At 43.7% G+C, this 19908-nt stretch overlaps 1 protein-coding gene across 11 annotated transcripts in view; it reads left to right on the top strand.

The window, feature by feature from the left end:
- Positions 1–19908, top strand: part of CIT (citron rho-interacting serine/threonine kinase) — a 189838-nt gene that overhangs the window by 144442 nt on the left and 25488 nt on the right. For 3 of the 11 annotated variants that reach the window (XM_054443445.2, XM_054443439.2, XM_054443436.2), the window contains 12 exons: positions 356–491; positions 2372–2476; positions 9514–9654; positions 10358–10465; positions 12106–12268; positions 12558–12722; positions 16575–16712; positions 17261–17441; positions 17615–17706; positions 18225–18329; positions 18575–18744; positions 19839–19883. In XM_054443445.2, coding sequence (XP_054299420.1) covers positions 356–491; positions 2372–2476; positions 9514–9654; positions 10358–10465; positions 12106–12268; positions 12558–12722; positions 16575–16712; positions 17261–17441; positions 17615–17706; positions 18225–18329; positions 18575–18744; positions 19839–19883 — 1549 coding nt within the window. The remainder of the gene's footprint in view (positions 1–355; positions 492–2371; positions 2477–9513; positions 9655–10357; positions 10466–12105; positions 12269–12557; positions 12723–16574; positions 16713–17260; positions 17442–17614; positions 17707–18224; positions 18330–18574; positions 18745–19838; positions 19884–19908) is intronic. The other 8 variants (XM_054443447.2, XM_054443444.2, XM_054443443.2 and 5 more) reach the window with 3 other exon arrangements.

Genomic DNA, 19908 nt, shown 5'->3' with positions numbered 1-19908 from the left:
CCAGCTAATTTTGTATTTTTAGTAAAGACGGGATTTCACCACGTTGGCCAGGCTGGTCTTGAACTCCTGACCTCAGGTAATCCACCCACCTTGGCCTCCCAAACTGCTGGGATTACAGGCGTGAGCCACCGCGCCTGGCCTGTTTTGTTTTTCCTTACCCAAGCCTAACATGGGTCAAATCTTTGCTTGGCAAGCTGTTGGAAAGGAAGACAGTTTGGAACTAAGAGTCAAGGTTGGGCATCTCTCTGGCCTGCAGCCTGTTTAGTTGCTCGTCAGGATTAGAGACGGACCAGCCTTCTTTCCGCAGGTCAGCTGTTGGGGGGCTACCAAAAGCTGACCTGTGTTTTTCTGGCAGGGCGAGAGCCGATCAGCGGATCACCGAGTCTCGCCAGGTGGTGGAGCTGGCAGTGAAGGAGCACAAGGCCGAGATTCTCGCTCTGCAGCAGGCTCTCAAAGAGCAGAAGCTGAAGGCCGAGAGCCTCTCTGACAAGGTCAGCGCCCACCCCTTCTGCTTTTTAGGAAAACATTTTCGTTTCCTTCTTTTAAAGGCACACTTGATAAAAATTCAAATGCAATCCATGGCAAACATATTTCATAAACATATGTTCATGCACTCCAAAAATGTCCCATGGTTTTGCCTTACCATGGGACATTTTTGGTTGGCAGTAGCGTGGGTGGGTGAGGTGGGTACCCAGTGATCACAGTCGGCCAGTGACTTTTTAAAATCTGTGTGTCTAGGCCCTTGAAGTTTGAATTTTGATCTGGGTGTTCTACTCTTTGGTTGTCTGGCATCTTATTTCCAGAAGGCTTGATGGATTGAATGCTGTGCATCTTTGGGAAGTTCTTGGTGGCAGTGACTAATGCTCATCCCATTGCTGCAGTAATAGGCGGCTCAGCTTCTCCGTGTTCCCAGTTCAGGGTCGTGATAGGGTCTGATGACGCATGCTGGTTCTCAGTATTTCACATCGGAAATACACGTGTTCCATCCATGTGCCTCTCCATATTACATTTATAGTCATAAACGATGTTTTGGAGATTTTAGCTAATAATCTTGAGAGAGATACAGAACAGGCACTTCAGTGTTACAGATCACCAAAGTGAGGATCAGAGGAATTTTATGTATGAACACACAGATGCATACATAGACACTCTTTTTCATGCACACACACACACACAAAATAAAATAACAATCTGATTTTATATTTTCTATAACTTTGTTATTTCATGATAGAAAAATAATTATTTGGGTCATTGTGGAAAATATAGAAACCACAGAAAAGTAAAGGAAATAATGGCTGGTCACCCATTCGCTGTTGTTTTATTGGTGTATTTATTTGCAGTGTCTGTGCTTATGTTTATGCATACACACATAGACATATGTATGTATTTTTATAAATTAGATTTTCATTATATATACAGCTTTACATGTTTTTATTAAAAATCATTTAACTGCAGGTTTTTTCTGAGTTGAATATTTTTTGAATATGTGATTCTAAAAAAAAATAAAGTGCATGGAAGTACCTGCTTTAATCATTATACTTGTATTGGAAATTTGAGCTTCCAGTATTTTGCCATATAAAGAACAATATGATAAACATGAATCTTTATGGACATCCGTGATTATTTTCTTACCAGATACTTATATTAATAGAAGTAGAATTATTAGATTTAAGGCCAGAGCTCTGTAGTCAGGAACACTCCTGAGTTCCCTGAAACTGGGTTACCATTTTTTTTAAGCCTGAGGAAACTAGATTTATTAGAGCTATGTGAGGCCTTTTATGTTTAATGTGAAAAATATTTTTTTCTAGTTGACTGTTCTTAAAATGTTAAGCAGCAAAGTCCTTCGTATCTTTTAAAGCTCCAGACTTTGCAATACCTTATTGTCTTGATCTTCTAATTGGGTTGAATTTCTTTCCCAAGCCTTTCTTATCAAACTTATAATCTGACAAAGCAGTCATTATTTGTGTACATGTCTAGTTATGGGCCTTTCTGACTTGATGTAAGATCCTTGAGAGCTTGGTTATCCTTTCATCCTAAAAGCTATAATGCAGGTAGTAAGCATTCAGCATATGATTATTTAATTAAATTCAGCCAAAGCATGTCAGATAAATAAGTCCTTGAGCAGTCATCCTCCTAGAACTTGTCACAGCCATCTTTAAGAGCCATCCCTTAGAAATAATTTCCATCCTCATATAATAACCTATGGAAGACTCACCAGTGACAGGGACTTCTGTATTTAGAAAAAAGCAACCTTTACGTTCTGACCTTTAGAACTCAATATTCTTTCTTCGTGAAGGTCCGTGGACATTCATAAACGTCAGCATCTAACATTCCTAAATGTGGCATTATGCCAATCTTTCCAAATGTCTAGCTCAATGACCTGGAGAAGAAGCACGCTATGCTTGAAATGAATGCCCGAAGCTTACAGCAGAAGCTGGAGACTGAACGAGAGCTCAAACAGAGGCTTCTGGAAGAGGTGAGTGTGAAACACCTGGGAGAAGGGCCAAGTGGATTTTTTTTTTTCTTTTAATAGGCTTTATTTTTTTGGAACAGCTTTAGGTTCACAGCAAAATTGAGCAGAAAGCACAGAGAGTTCCCACATACTCCCTGTCTCCTCCTCCCACAGTGTCCCCAACTATCAACACCCTGTACCAGAGTGTCCATTTGTTACAATCAATGGGCCTGCACTGACACATCGTCATCGCCCCAAATGCATAGTTTAAATTAGGTTTGCTCTTGGTGTTGTAGGTTCTGTGGGTTTTGACAAATGTGTAATGACAGTTGTCCACCTTTACCATATCATACAGGATAGTTTCACTGCCCTAAAAACCCTCTGTACTCTGCCTGTTCATCCCTCCCCACCCTCAACTCCTGGCAGCCACTGATCTTTTTGCTGTCTCCATAGTTTTCCCTTTTCCAGAATGTTGCATATCTGGAATCACACAGGATGTAGCCTTTCAGATCAGCTGCTTTCACTTAGTCATATGCATCCAGGTTTCCTCCATGTCTTTTCATGGCTGGTAGCTCATTTCTCTCTGGAGTCTTTTTTTTTTTTGGTGTTGCTCTGTTGCCCAGGCTAGAATGCAGTGGTGCAATTACTACTCACTGCAGCCTTGACTTCCTGGGTTCAGGTCATCCTCCCACCTCAGCCTCCTGAGTAGCCGGGACTACAGGTATATGCCACCATGCTCGACTAATTTTTGTATTGTTTTGTAGAGATGGGGTTTCCCCATGTTGCTCAGGCTGGCTGGTTTCAAACCCTTGGGCTCAAGTGATCTACCTGTCTTGGCCTCCCAAAGTGTTGGGGTTACAGGCATGAGTCCCCGTGCCCTGCCTGGACTTGTAAACAAATTTCTTTAAAAGATTTTTTTATTTCAATAGCTTTAGGGGTACAAGTGTTTTTTTGGTGACATGGGTGAATTGTGTGGTGGTGAAGTCTGGGCTTTTCGTGTACCTGTCACGCAAATAGTGTATATTGTACCCGATAGGTAATTTTTCATCCCTCACTCCCCTCCTCGCCTTCCCCCTTCTGAATCCGCAGTGTCTATTATACCACTTGTATGCCTTCATACTCATAGCTTAGCTCCCACTTGTAAGTGAGAACATGCAGTAGTTAGCTTTCCATTCCAGGTGGAATTTTGAAAGTGACAATTTGTCAGATCCACATTAGACATTTTGAAATTAGAATTTTAAAGTAAGAGTATGGGGGTCATATAATACTTGTCTTAAGGTATTTAACACATTAAAAGACTGTGTCATGAAGGCCAGAGGGTCTCTGTCATTTTTATCCTTCTATGTGATGCTTAATAGAGTGTCAAGCACATAGTAAGTGTGTGCCAAATAGAAGTTTATTAAATACATGGGTGAATGAATATTGAGTTAAATTGTTCTTTAGAGCTAATATCCAAAGTATATTAAGTTTCATGCCGATAGGACATCCATGCAAATTAGCTTCCTGCACAGGGCAGAATTTTATCAGATTATTCTGAGTACCAAATTTCATGAAGGTTTTTGAACATTGGGTAATTTAGTTAAAAATAATGTGTGCCCTGCTTTTGAAGCATAATAGACAAGCTCAGACTGATCTTCTAAACCCATCCCTTACGTGATGGCTGGTACCTTTTCACAGAACTCTGAGAATGGCTATTTAAATTTATGACTACCTCCCACTCCCCAACCAGAGCCCTCTGTGTTGAATCACTGATGATTCTGCTTTGTTCTTTAGGATTGACCTACAAGGACAAATGCACTTTATAATGAAAAATTGGACTCCAAAGAGTATTCTGTTTAACCCTTAGTGAGCCTGACCGTTTAATTAACCAGAATGCCCTGTTCTGGCTGATGAGTTTTTGTCACATGATACCCATAGCTCCTGAGGCACTTTGCTGATAGAAATAATATTGTTTTGCTGTTAAGTTTGAAAAGTATAGTGAAATTTTTGCGAGTGAGTATAAAATATTTTATTGAATGATACTTTAAAAAACATGGGTGGCTGAGGCGTGAGGATTGCTTGAGGCCGAGAGTTTGAGACCAATCTAGGCAACATAGTGAGACCCCATCTCTACAAAAAAAAAAAAAAAAAAAAAAAAAAAATTAGCCAAGTATGGTGGTGTGCACTTCTAGTCCCATCTACTCAGGAGGCTGAGGTGGGAGGATCACTTGAGCCCAGGTGTTTGAGGCTGCATTGAGCTCTGGTGGTACCACTGCACTATAGCCTGGGTGACAGAGTAAGAGCCTGTCTCAAAATAAAAATGAAAAATTAAAACGAAAAATATGGGTGGGAGTTTGGGAAAGTTCTAGAAATGGATGGTGGTGGTGGTGGTTACACAATAATATGAGTGTACTTAACGCCACTGAACTATACACTTAAAAATGGTTAAAATGGTAAATTTTATGTCATGTGTATTTTGCCTCTGTAAACAATTTAAAAAATAAAATTAATACTAAACACACACACATGTATATTTGGTGAACACACATAGAAATTCACCCTATGGCCTTAAGAACAACACTACAATGGAAATGTTAAATGTACCTCGTGGTCAAATAGAGAATTAGGGTCTTTTATCTGGAATGAATAGACAGTGTTCCCACTTTAGGCACATCCTGGAAACAGAAAGAACAGAAATAATCAATGCTCTTGCCTGTCCTATTTTCCTTCTGAGAGGGCGAGTTGGCCCTGACAGCCTAGTACTTTGGTCCAAGGTTATGTGGTGAGTCAGTGACGACTCTAGGAATAGAGTGCCGGGATCCCAATTCAGTTCCCTCCTTCTCACTTCTAACCTACATGAGAACATTTCCAGTTTCCCAGGATGTTCCTCACAGATTTTTGAGCACAGACATCTGGCTGACATTGAGCCGGAGGCAGATTTCAGCGACAGCTGAAACCATTCTGGGACAAAGAATGCTCTATTGTCCACATTGTGATAGGGCCTCCTGGTTGGTGTGTGCTGCATAAGCATATGTGCCCAAGGCTTCCACCTAAGTATCCTCTTCGTAGGTGCGGAGACTTTTATTTTTTATTTTTATTTTTATTTTTTGAGACAGAGTCTTGCTCTGTCGCCCAGGCTGGAGTGCAGTGGTGTGATCTTGGCTCACTGCAACCTCCACCTCTGAGGGTCAAGCAATTCTCCTGCCTCAGCCTCCCGAGTAGCTGAGATTACAGGTATACACCACCACTCCCGGCTAAATTTTTTTGTATTTTTAGTAGAGACGAGGTTTCACCATGTTGGCCCAGCTTGTCTCCAACTCCTGGCCTCAAATGATCCACCCACCTCAGCCTCCCAATGTGCTAGGATTATAGCATAAGCCACCATGCCTGGCCTATAAGGAGACTTTTAAATGGAGCCAGAATCAAAGTCTCAGAATTGAAAGAATTTTTATGTCATCCAGTCTGAATTTCCAGCACTATTCCCTTTATCCTTGCTCCTGACAAACTTTACTAATGGATCTTTCACATTTTTCCTCCCGGGCCCAAAATGGCTTCAGAAGCTTTCTCAACATGACACTTTTTTTTTTTTTTTTTTTTGAGACGTAGTCTCACTCTGTCGCTCAGGCTGGAGTGCAGTGATCTCGGCTCACTGCAAGCTCCGCCTCCTGGGTTCACGCCATTCTGCCTCAGCCTCCCGAGTAGCTGGGACTACAGGCGCCCGCTACCACGCCCGGCTAATTTTTTGTATTTTTAGTAGAGACAGGGTTTCACCATGTTGGCCAGGATGGTCTCGATCTCTTGACCTCGTGATCCACTCACCTCGACCTCCCAAAGTACTGGGATTACAGGCGTGAGCCACTGCACCTGGCCAACATGACACTTTATAGCCACTATCTGTTCATTGGAAGTAATATCAGTGATCAAAGTCCATTTGCTAGTCCTGGTCAAATTCATCTCTCATCCAAGGTAGAAGATCCCTTCCCCAACACTTCTCATAGGTAGGCCCTGTTGAACCTTGGCCTAAATACTTACAATGACTTTGGACATCTCAACCCATTTTTCAGCAACTCTCATTCTTAGAACATTCTTATTTTGAACGAAAAACCTTCCACTTTTACCCATTGGTTCTATTACGTTGAAACACATGAAATTAGAAAGTAGTCTGATATCTCCAACCAAAATGGGAGATTAATATTGATTAATAGTCAGATTACTTGATTAATAATTAAAATAACTAATGTTGAATTAGCACTTACCATGTGACTGACTCTCTGAGTACATGAATTAACTCTTACGGTCCTTGCAACGTTCCTGGGAGATAACTAGTTTTATTATCTCGATGACAGTCAACTAGATATCCAAATAGCTCTCCCACTCCAAATTGCCTTCTCTTTTATTTTTTCAAGTATTTTTGTAGAGACGGCGTCTCCCTATGTTGCCCTCAAACTCCTGGGCTCAAGAGATCCTCCTGCCTTGGCCTCCCAAAGTGCTGGGATTACAAGAGTGAGCCGCTGCACCCGGCCACCTTCTCTTTTTTAAGTGAAACATTTTAGATCCCCTCAAGCTTTGGATGTTCTTTTCTGGTAGATTTGTCTTTCCACAGAGAGTTTCTACAAGTCCATGTGGTCTGAATAGCACTGAATACATTGGGATCTTTCCATCTCCATACTGGGCTCTAAACCTCTGCCAATTACCTGTGCTCTTTGGGTAGTTTTGATCACATCATTGACACCATTGGTCTGTTAAATCGCTACCTACCCTTCCACAAGTTTGCTTTTTCTTAAAAACATCTTTATGTTCTAGATTTATTCCATTGACAGTTTAAAAAATACCACCCTACTGAAGTTTTTCTTGTTGGTCTTGATCCATTCTTCCAGCCCACTGGGGTTGTTTCATGCTCTTGTTCTATCATCCAGGCCCTTTCTTTTTCCTCCCAGTTTCCTGTCTTTTTCCTTACAGTTTCCTTGTGAAATTGTTGGATAGGTCTAAACACACAGCTAAGACCCCTCTTTCAGTCTAACACTGGCCCATGAATATACCTCTGTTTGCTTCTTTCTGGGAAGCAGGTAAATGCTTCTGAAAAACATTTCATAGAGTAGAAATGCCCCGCTTACTTTTTTTTTTTTTTTTTTTTTTATATAGGGAATAACCAGCCTATTTCTTGGAAAGCTAATGGACAGTTGATGCGTTTATTCTAGAAAAATATTTTGGGCTCGGCTGTCACCAAACAGATTCTCGTCCCCAGCACTTGTTTCTCTGGTTTCTGCCTAGTAATTAATGTTGTCCTAAAATAGTGGGAAGAAACTAAAGAGGGTAATTTGCAGAAGAAATCACTCATGCTGCGGAGGAGGGTATCTTAGCTGTTTCTTTCCTTTTTTCCTGTATTTTAGGGGGCTCTGTGGTTTGATTGAGAAATTCCAGATTATGTACACGGGCCAAATGATTTTTTTTTTAATTTTCGTTTTTATTTTTTTAGAGACAGGGTCTTGCTCTGTCACCCAGGCTGGAATGCAGTGGCATAATCATAGCTCATTGCCACTTCGAACTCATGGGCTCAAGCAATCCTCCCACCTCAGCCTCCCAGAGTCCTGGGATTTCAGGTGTGAGCCACTGTGCCCAGCCCCAAGTGATCTTTGGTTGGTAGCTCTTCCTTTGTGGCAGTACTGTTAGGGAAAGGCAGACAGGAGGATGAGAGGGAGCACCTTAACTGAATGGAGGGAAGAAAGAAGGACAAAGGAGATGGAGAGGACAAACATTCAATAAGCACCTACTGTATACTGGGCACTTTGTTCAATATGTCATCCAATGAGGCAAGCTAGTATGCCCACTTTCAGATGAAGAAACTGAGGCTCTGAGAGGTGATAAATACAGACTTTAACAGGTATCAGTGATATGATAAGTGTAAAAGTCAGGATTTAAACCAGGGTCTGTAAGAATCCAGCATCCGGGTCTTTCTACTGCAACACGATGCCTTAGGGAATCAGCTACCTGTTAAGAGGAAGGGTAGGTGAGGAATATAAATGGAAAGAAAAACAGAGGTAGAGAGAAGCAAAGAGACAGAGAGGCCAGGAAATGCTGAGATTATCAGTGGCTCTGGGCCTGCTGGGATGGAGGAGTTTGGGGGCTGCCATAGGCCTTTTGAAATTTCCAGTGATAATGTTTTATTGCTTTGAGTAGCTCTCTGTCCCTAAGTCTGCAGAGGACCCAGGCTACCAGGGAAGAGATTATTTGGGCCACAGTAAGTGTAGTTAAGCTATAATCCAGGGTTTGGATAAAATCAAGCACTATCTCATCAGGATGCCTGCTCTCTCCTGCTTTTTTAGAAATGGATGCGTTTTAGGAAAAAGAACCACAAAACCAGCGTCTTTATAGCCTGTCCTATTTTCTGGTTAACTTCCATTATAAAAATTGGAGCGAGATTTGCAGCACAAAACTATTTTCAATATACTTAATTGAATTTCTTTTCTGGGTTTTACCAACACTCTGTACTGTAACTGGGATCTTCTTCTTTTCCCCCGATGTTGTAGAAATATGTCTCATGATTGTGGTTATTCATGTACTTGTTGGGGTCTCTCACCCTGATGGGACCCTTATTAAGTAAGGGATGATGTGATTTCTCTTTGTGTATCCCACACTGCCTGCATGGAGTAATTTCTCATAGCAACAATTAAGATCTTGAAAACAGAAAATAAAGACACATTGGAACTTAGTTGTCATGGCACTGAGTCGAACTGCCTTAGATGTCGACTCGGATGGCTCATGCCATCCAAAATATCCTCACCTTAATGTACCAGAATATCCTCAATTGGAACTCTGTCTGGGAAGGCCATCCCTGCAGCCTGGACTTCCTGTGACGGTAGGGATCCTGGGACTTGTTGGCTGGCAGAGGTTTCTGTGCAAATTCATTTTAACTGTGCTTGCATCCTTTTGGAATAGATGACAATTGGTAATTCTGAATTGAGATGATTTCAAAAGCTGTACTTCTGGTGCCATGCCTGAAATTAGTTTGAAATAGGAACAGCAGGGGAACAAATTGTATTGTGTGCAGTATCAAGCATTTCCCTGGCCCTTCTCCCCACTAGCAAGCCAAATTACAGCAGCAGATGGACCTGCAGAAAAATCACATTTTCCGTCTGACTCAAGGACTGCAAGAAGCTCTAGATCGGGCTGATCTACTGAAGACAGAAAGAAGTGACCTGGAATATCAGCTGGAAAACATTCAGGTGAGGACTGGCAGAGGGAATCTGCTTAAAAATCGTCTGCACGGCTGGGCGCAGTGACTCATGCCTGTAATCCCAGCACTTTGTCAGCCTGGCCAACATGGTGAAACCCCATCTCTACTAAAAATACAAAAATTAGCCTGGTGTGGTGGTGGGTGCCTGTAGTCCCAGCTACTCGGGAGACTGAGGAAGGAGAATGGCTTGAACCCGGGAGGTGGAGGTTGCAGTGGGCCGAGATCATGCCACTGCACTCCAGCCCGGGCAACAGAGCAAGACTCTGTCTCAAGAAAATAAATAAATAAATAAATAAATAAATAAATAAAATGGTCTGCAGAGGCAAAGCATGATTGTATAGTCATCTGGTAAAATGGTCAGTATCTTTGTGCTGCATATTGTGTGTATTTTCCCCAAGATTTTATTTTCAAAGATTTCAAACATTCAGAGAAGTTGGAAGATTTCTATAGTGACTGTGACCTACAAGGAACCTGTTGCTATTTTTACTTTTTCACATATTTATCTATAAATACATCTTTTTTCTCTTTTGCAGTAAAATTGGGACTAAATAAATACTGACTCAGTACTGTTTGTGTTAGATTTTCATATGTTAGTATCCTAACAACTTCACTTTTTAGTTTCTTAAAGTACCAACTTTAAAAAAGTATGCTTCTGTCTGGGTTTGAGGTTAGTTTGTTTTCTTGAATTTTAGGTTCTCTATTCTCATGAAAAGGTGAAAATGGAAGGCACTATTTCTCAACAAACCAAACTCATTGATTTTCTGCAAGCCAAAATGGACCAACCTGCTAAAAAGAAAAAGGTGAGTCAAAGTGTTTGAAAATTGGGAATTGTCAGCTTCACTCATCATTCATGGCTCGGTGGACACCACTGTGATATATAATCATAGGAACATAGAAGAAAACAAAGTACACTTTTTTTTTTTGGTTTTATTTTGGGTTGAAAAACAGATTTTGAGATAATTATAATAGGTCTTACTGAAAGATATCAGTGATCAAGTCTAACAAACTACATTTTGTTTATGACCATTCAAATCATAGTATCTTTCTCTGTTAAAGAAGTAATCCCTCCCCAGCCCACACACATAGCAGCTGGGGCAGAGGGGGTGTATGCAGAGAGAAAGATTTATACCTAAGTCATGCATACATGACTCTAGAGGGAGTTAGCAAGTCACAAGTATGGGGCTTCAGCAGTTCAGGTCTCTCGTACCACACTCCAGAAAGGACTTTAACAGTGATCTAGTCCAGTCCTTTTGATTGGCTCACAAAGAGACTAGAACTCAGGGAGCTGGGGTGACCTGCCTAAAAGTGTCTGACTGGACACTTCTCCCCTCTGCCAAGTACTGAACATCTCTTTTAGATTGCAGGAGACAAATTACAAACTAGGGGCAGGGTTATACATAGTGCACATGAGAAGATTGTTTTTCATAAGCCTGATCTATACATGCTTTCCCAAACCACTAAAGCCTTCATACTAGGTTTGGCCAGGTGTTCTCAGTTCCAGAAAAGTCTTGAAGAAGCTTGCAGTTTCCTTCCAAATGCAGAAGCATACCATAGCGGCAGTGGCAGTGGTTTTGCAGGAGAGGCCTTGATAACTTAGAATACCTAGGAGGAAGGAGTGGAGGGCTGAAGTCGACAGTTGTCTCAATATTTCCGGTGCCATCTTTGCTGGCACCGGATGCCAGTAAGGGGATGAGCACAACATTCAGAAGCCGCCTCCCACTAGACGTTGGCTGCACGGGAAGGATTTTCTTGCATGCTGCGTGACTGTATATGGTTGTTATGCTTATGATATTTAATCTTTTTTATTTTAGCAGTGAACTGTTATCTGGTTATGTCACTTGATTTAGTTAGGGTGTTTCCATTGTTATTTTTTTTTAGTTACCTTTTTTTTTTAAGTTGCATTATTCTGTTTTCCTTTTTTTTCCATGTATAGTAAATATTTTCATTTGCATTTTTTTTTGAGTAAGCCCCTTGTTTTGACCTCATTTTAGCATTCCTTTTAAAATTTTGCTTCCTTTTACAAAACACTCATCTCTGTGTCTTGTAACTGAGCATCATGAGACATATTCCAAGGCAAGAGTGACCTCTGAACCATCTCTCCTGACTCCATACTCCATACTCTCCTGATTCCATTTTTTGAATGGGAAAGACTCAGGACATGACTCTCCTGTCTTGGCAATGCTAGAGGAAGAGGTGGTGGCCATTCAAGCATCTTTAATCCTCTTGGTGAAAACTTCCGCACCCCTATTTTTTTCAGCCGACTGGAACGGGCTGTGGCTCAGCCTACCCTTCCCCCCTTCACATGCCATTTTTACTAAATACACTTACAGTGAGTATGCTCCTGGCTTTTGTGGTTTGCTCCTCCTGAGTCAGATTTCCTTTAGCTAGTTTCAAGTGCCAGTTTCCAGGAGTTAGGAGATATCTCTGTTTCCATTGCTAGGGTTTATTTAGTCGACGGAAAGAGGACCCTGCTTTGCCCACACAGGTTCCTCTGCAGTACAATGAGCTGAAACTGGCCCTGGAGAAGGAGAAAGCTCGCTGTGCAGAGCTAGAGGAAGCCCTTCAGAAGACCCGCATCGAGCTCCGGTCCGCCCGGGAGGAAGGTAGGGGCTCACTCTCTCCAAAGTGCTCAAGGATGTGGAAAAGGCAGAGGATTGATCTCAGTGAGATCAGCCAAGACTAACTAGCTCAGTGTGTTTGTTGATGGCCCGTAGGCTTTCAGACCAGACATCTCATGTCTGAAAAACGTATGGCCCCTGTGTGTTGCCAAGTTGATGTGACGCATATTCTTTTGGTCTTGGGTCCTTGAAAGACAGCCCAGGGACAGTCCGCTTAGTTTGGTCCTCTAGGCGACCCAGCTAACCAAAAGGCATTGTCCTGGTCTCTCTGCAGCTGCCCACCGCAAAGCGACGGACCACCCACACCCATCCACGCCAGCCACCGCGAGGCAGCAGATCGCCATGTCCGCCATTGTGCGGTCACCAGAGCACCAGCCCAGTGCCATGAGCCTGCTGGCCCCGCCATCCAGCCGCAGAAAGGAGTCTTCAACTCCAGAGGGTACGTTGGAGTTGTATGGAAATTTCTTTTTAGTCGACTAAGACATGCAGGCATATGGTAAAAATTACAAGTAATATTAGGGGATAAAGATTAAGAAGTCAGTCTTGGCCGGGCGTGGTGGCTCACACCTGTAATCCCAGCACTTTGGGGGGCCGAGGTGGGCGGATTACATGAGGTTGGGTGTTCAAGACCAGCCCGACCAACATGGAGAAACCCTGTCTCTACTAAAAATGCAAAATTAGCTGGGCGTGGTGGTGGATGCCTGTAATCCCAGCTACTCGGGAGGCTGAGTTAGGAGAATCGCTTGAACCTGGGAGGCAGATGTTGCGGTAGCCGAGATTGCGCCATTGCACTCCAGCCTGGGCAATGAGTGAAACTCCGTCTCAAAAAAAAAAAAAAAGAAGTCAGTCTTCTGGCTCCCCATCCTCAGATCCCTTACCCAGAGTCAACCATTGCTTTCAGCCGCTGTATCCTTCCAGTGTTGGTTCATGTATGTGACCATTGTGTGATTATATTTAAAGAATATGAGAAAATAGGCTGGGCGTGGTGGCTCACGCCAGTAATCCCAGCACTTTCGGATGCTGAGGCAGGCGGATCACCTGAGGTCAGGAGTTTGAGACCAGCCTGGCCAACATGGTGAAACCTGGTTTCTATTAAAAATACAAAAATTAGCTGGGTGTGGTAGCACGCGCCTGAAGTCCCAGCTACTTGGGAGGCTAAGGCAGTAGAATCGTTTGAACCCAGGAGGTGGAGGTTGCAGTGAGCCGAGATCACCCCACTGCACTCCAGCCTGGGTGATAAAGCAAGACTCCATCTCAAAAAAAAAAAAAAAAAAGAAAAAGAAAAGAAAAAAGAATATGAAAAAATAAGCACGTTTCTCTCTCTCAGGCATTTTTTCTTTTATAAATATCATAGTGGTGGCTCATGCCTGTAATCCCAGCACTTTCGGAGGCTGAGGTGGGCAGATCACCTGAGGTCGGGAGTTCGAGACCAGCCTGACCAACATGGAGAAACCCTGTCTCTACTAAAAATACACAATTAGCCGGGCATGGTGGCGCATGCCTGTAATCCCAGTTACCTGGGAGGCTGAGGCAGGAGAACTGTTTGAACCTGGGAGGCAGAGGTTGCAGTGAGCCAAGATCAAGCCTTTGCACTCCAGTCTAGGCAACAAGACTGAAACTCTGTCTCAAAAACAAAAACAAGAAAAAATAAGCACATCTCTCAGGCGTTTTTTCTCTTATAAATATCATAGCACACTACAGTATATACTGCAAGACACCTTCATTTCATTAAAGTGCTATCTTAGAGGTTTCACATTAGTACATAAGGACCTACCCCATTCTTTCAGAGAACCACATAGTAGTCTGTGGTGTGAACATGCAATTCACCTGTTAAGCCAGGCTCCTGTCGATGGCCATTTAGGTTGTTTCCAATCCCCTGTTACTGTAAACACCTTGCAGAGGACATCCTGTGCCTCTGTGGGTGTTGTGCCTGGAGAAATTCCTGGGAAATGAATCATTGGGTTAAAGGTCATGTACATTTTGAGTGTTGGTAGTTTGTGCCAATGTATATTTCTACCAACAGTGTGAGGAGTTTTCTTGCTGGTCTCAAATGTACTCCGTTTACCTAGAGATTAAAAGGACTTAAGAAAAGGCCAAGGAAGCTGTTTGGAATGTCTTAGGAACACTAGGGTGGAGCTGTGGTTTAGCATCATGGCATTGCAATCAAACCTGTTTTGGTTGTAAACCAGATGGTGTTTTCTTGTTGCTGTTTTTCTTTAGCCTGAAGTCATTTTCTTCCTCCTGTGTTTATATAACTCCTTGAATCAAAGAGCTTTACTTTTTTTTTTTTGAGACAGAGTCTTACTCTGTTGCCCAGGCTTGGAGAGCAGTGGCATGATCTCAGCACACTGCAGCCTCTGCCTCCCAGGCTCAAGCGATTCTCATGCCTCAGCCTCCTGAGTAGCTGGGATTATAGTCATATGCCACCACACCCGGCTAATATTTTTGTGTTTTTAGTAGAGTCAGGGTTTCACCATGTCGGCCAGGCTGGTCTTGAACTCCTGACCTCAATTGATCTACCTGCCTTGGCCTCCCAAAGTGCTGGCATTACAGGTTTGAGCCACTGTGCCCAGCCAAAGAGCTGTACTCTTAAAGTCATTAAAATGGTGATGACAAGATAGAGGAAAGCATTGCCTCTGGCTGTGGTGTCCACTGAAACTTCCCTGAATAGTGATAATACTACAGTATATTGCTCCTTCGTGTATACTGCACCACACAGTTTCAAAGTGCATTCCTGTTATTTATTCCTTGCACCTTCCCAAGAAAGGAAGGGCGTGATGTTGTAAGGAGAGCCTACCATCATGTAGTCAGTCAATCTCCTACCAGTAACATGTTCTTAAACAAAGCCTGATTCCTAATCACTGGATAATGGAGATTTTAAGTTGAGTCTTATAAATCTAGATGCATCTGTTAGTGTTAATAGTTTCAAAATCTGTAACTAACCTGTTCTAATGGTTTTAACAGTTTTATTGAGATGTAATTTGCATACCGTACAGTTCACTCACTAAAAATGTACAATTCAATCTTTTTCAGTAAGTTTACAGGGTCATGTAACCCTTATCACATTCTAATTTATGAACAATTTTGGCACACCCCCCCCACCCAAAAAATACTCCATACACATTATCAGTCCCCTGCCATTCTCCTTCCACTCATGTTCCTCTTGGCAACCACCAATCTACTTTCTGTCTCTGTCGATCTCCTCTCTTAGACGTTTCATATAGATGAATCATACTGCGTGTGGCCTTTTGTGTCTGGCTTCTTTCATGGAATGTAATGTTTTCAAGGTTCACCCATGTTGTAGCATGTATCAGAACTTCATTCCTTTCATGGCTGAATAATACTCCATTTACACTGCTGATAAAGACATACCCAAGACTGAGTAATTTATAAAGAAAAGAGGTGTAATAGACTCACAGTTCCATGTGGCTGGGGAGGCCTCACAATCATGGTGGAAGGCAAAAGGCATGTCTCATATGGCAGCGGCAAAAGAGAATAAGAACCAAACGAGAGGGGTTTCCCTTTATAAAACTATCAGATCTTATTCACTACCACAAGGACAGTATGGGGGAAACCACCCGCATGATTCAGTTATCTCCTACCAGGTCCCTCCCAACACATGGGAATTATGGCAGCTGCAATTCAAGATGAGATTTGGGTGGGGACGCAGGCAAACCATATCACCATTGATGGACATTTGTGTTGTTTCCACTTTTTAGCTGTCATAAATTATGCTGCTGTGAACATTTATGTACAGATTTTTGTGGGTACATGTTTTCAGTCCCCTTGGATATATAAACAGGAGTGGAATTGCTGGGTCCTGGGGTAACTATGTTTAACCTTTTACGGAACTACCAGACTGAGTTCCAAAGTGGCTGCACCATTTTTACATTCTCATCAGGAATGTGTGAGGGTTCCAGTTTCTCCACATCCTCATCCACACTTATCTTCCTTTTTTTAGACTGTAGACATCCTAGTGGTTGTGAAGTGGTGTCTGCTTGGGGTTTTGATTCGCATCTCTCTAATGACTAATAATGTTGAGCATCTTTTCATGTGCTCGTTGGCCATTTATCCTCTTCGGGGAGGTGTCTATTTAAATTCTTGGCCCATTTTAAAATTGGGTTGTCTTTTTATTATTGAGTTGTAAGAGTTCTTTCTATATTCTAGATATGAGTCCCTTATCAGAGATTTGATTTGCAAGTATTTTTTCCCTTTCTGTGGGTTGTCTTTTCACTTTCCTGATGGGATCGTTTGCAGTACTCTAATGATTTTTTAAAACATTTTCCTCCAGAATTTAGTCGGCGTCTTAAGGAACGCATGCATCACAATATTCCTCACCGATTCAACGTAGGACTGAACATGCGAGCCACAAAGTGTGCTGTGTGTCTGGATACCGTGCACTTTGGACGCCAGGCATCCAAATGTCTCGGTAAGATCAGTAGTTGTGCATCTGTGCTGGGCACCTGTGCATCTCCAGCTAAAAAAGTCTATCAGGTGGAGGTGATTTTTTTCTAACTCATCATATAGTGCATTCATTTTTGAGCTTCTTATTTCAGTAGGAGGATGCTATTTTTCCCCTGTTGAAGCTGTGAGTTTATATATGTCTGCAGCTCATGACTCCAGCCTGCTGCTCAAAGTGCCTTAGGCTTTGCTAATTTCCAGCCCCTTTTTGTCAGGCTGGTCTCTCCCTACCTTTCCGCTGACTCCAACTGAAACATGCAAACGTGTTCTTTACACACCTGTTTGTGGGTGGCCTGGATTGAAGCCTGGAAAACTGGGTCAAGAGCACTTGGCACTTTTGTTTTCCGTTTCTGCAGGGGCCTGGCACCAGGGGAAGCTCAGGAGACTACCTGCAAGTCAGGGCCAGACTCTGGGCCTGGCTAGGGTAGAGAAGCCCAGGGGGGTTGGCTGGCAGAGGAAGGGAAGGGTCCGGGGTCGGCTGAGCATGCCCTCAGGTTGCTCACTGTTCTTCCCTAGAATGTCAGGTGATGTGTCACCCCAAGTGCTCCACGTGCTTGCCAGCCACCTGCGGCTTGCCTGCTGAATACGCCACACACTTCACCGAGGCCTTCTGCCGCGACAAAATGAACTCCCCAGGTCTCCAGACCAAGGAGCCCAGCAGCAGCTTGCACCTGGAAGGGTGGATGAAGGTGCCCAGGTAGCGTGGCAGGGTGGCTTGGGCTGGAGCAGGTGCTGGCACAAGCCACTTCTGTCCCTGATGTTTTCTAGGGAAGTGTCTTTTCTAGGAACTCTGCCACCCCCTCATCCTATCCTCCACCTGATGTTTCTTCTGAGTTCAGACATTTTTCTTTTCCATCTTTCTTTCCCCAGGAATAACAAACGAGGACAGCAAGGCTGGGACAGGAAGTACATTGTCCTGGAGGGATCAAAAGTCCTCATTTACGACAATGAAGCCAGAGAAGGTAAATTAATAATTCAGGGGGAAGGTCGTTGCACGTGGCTAACCCAGGTCTCCCCAGTGCTGGCGCGAAGGCTTTGTGTTTTGGACTGCCTTGCAAGCCTTCTACGCTTTTCCATTTTTGAAACTTACAAACCAAATGACTTCTCTAAAGGTTATTGGTGCGATACTCACATCTATAGGTCTCCCCCCTGAAGAACCCGCAGGGCGCTGCCCTGAAGATTCCACCTGCTAATACACCTTCCGAGAACTTCTGCCTCAGTCAACTAACCCATAAATCCGCATCGTCATCAGAAATTTGACTGTGCTACTCATCTGACACACTTTATTTTTTTTTTATCTTCCCTCTCTGCCTTCTCTGCACACCTCTGTCCCTTCCTTGTTCTCGTGCGCCTCTCTTTACACACGTACCCTGTCTCTTTCTCCCTTGCTGTCTCTCTCGCTCTCTCTTCTCCTCTCTTCTCCCCTTGTTCTTGTTCCTGTTCTTTTGTTTTTCTTTCTGCCCTTCCTCTTTGCACCAAGCTGGACAGAGGCCGGTGGAAGAATTTGAGCTGTGCCTTCCCGACGGGGATGTATCTATTCATGGTGCCGTTGGTGCTTCCGAACTCGCAAATACAGCCAAAGCAGGTGAGGAGGAGCCGGAGGAGCCCCGCCCTGGAGGTGGGCCGGGCTTGGCCAATCAGCAGGGACAGAAGGGGTGGTACAGGGAAGATTGGCTCTGCAAAGGAGGCCCATCTTCCTCCGCTCCCCGCCTTGGCGGTAACTGGGATTTGCGTGGTTTGGTGGGCATCTTTGATCTCTCAGGCCCGTCTCTCCCAGTGGGAATGGGGGAAATCCACACCCAATCCTGTGCTCTCTGTGAAATCTCCTAGATGTCCCATACATACTGAAGATGGAATCTCACCCGCACACCACCTGCTGGCCCGGGAGAACCCTCTACTTGCTAGCTCCCAGCTTCCCTGACAAACAGCGCTGGGTCACCGCCTTAGAATCAGTTGTCGCAGGTGGGAGAGTTTCTAGGGAAAAAGCAGAAGCCGATGCTGTGAGTATGAAAACGGGCCCTGGAGGTTGTCTTTGTAAAGGGGGCTGACTTGGTAACTGGTGTTAACGACGAGAATCCCATTGGCCATTTTGATTCCCCTCGGGCTCTCTTTCCGAGGGCTGATGGCTCTAGACTGTGTCACGGCCAGGAGTCTGGTGGTGATGAAGGCACAAGCACCAAGGTAGCTTGTGTGGCATCATGATCCATTTAGAATGTGGGAATCAGGGATGCTGTGGCTCATGCCTGTGGTCCCAGTGACCCAGGAGGCCAAGGCAGGAGGATCACTTGAGCCCAGGAGTTTGAAACCAGACTGGGCAAGATAGCAAGATCCCATCTCTTAAAAAAAGAAAAAGAAAGAAAGAAAGTTAGCCAGGTGTGGTGACATGCACCTGTAGTTCCAGCTAGTAGGGAGGCTGAGGCCGGCGGATCGCCCAGAAGTTTGAGGCTGCAGTGAACTACGATTGTGCCACTGTACTCCAGCCTGGGCAACAGAGCGAGGCATGGACTGTAAAAACAAAACAAAGGAAAAAGAATGGGGGAATCGGCATCAGTAGCCTACTCTGGTGGCATTGTAGACCTTGGTTGTGGCGATGCAACAGCAAATGTACTTATAAGGAAATCCTCTCTCCTGTTTACTCAAATGAGTTTGTCTGGTTTGAAGGCTTGAGTTAGAAGCACTTTGGCCACGAAGCAGCACAATAGGCTGCCGGCAGCTGCGTCCCCTCCAGGAAGGCTTTTCATAAGCATCTCAGTTGTTTTTGCAGTATTTGCTCTTTCGTAGGCAGGTTTGGAGTCCTACTTATCCTTAAGCTGTTAGAAACGTAGGTGTGCTGTGATTGGCATCACCCCACCTAAAATGTTCCAGGATACAAACAGTGCTCATTGCTCATTGACGTTTGCTCCAGCGAAGACCAAACAGCTCTTTTCAGACTCTTCACTCCTAATAAACACTTTATGTGTTAGCAGTTGGCAGTTTCTTAACCACAAGCCTCCTGAAAAGGGCTTTACTCAGTGGTTAGACCTGTTTAGATGACTTGTTGGTCATTACACATGTGAGCCTTTTACTGAAATCCTTGTTAATATGTGTACAATAGGCCCGCGACTGTGTTTCTTACGAGCTTCTGCCTGCCTGGGTTCAGGTAAAGAGATGCAGAGGCGTGCTGG

The sequence above is a fragment of the Pongo pygmaeus genome, chromosome 10, assembly GCF_028885625.2.
Source record: "Pongo pygmaeus isolate AG05252 chromosome 10, NHGRI_mPonPyg2-v2.0_pri, whole genome shotgun sequence".
Taxonomy (NCBI): Eukaryota; Metazoa; Chordata; class Mammalia; order Primates; family Hominidae; genus Pongo; species Pongo pygmaeus.
This window is presented reverse-complemented; position numbering and strand designations above follow the sequence as displayed.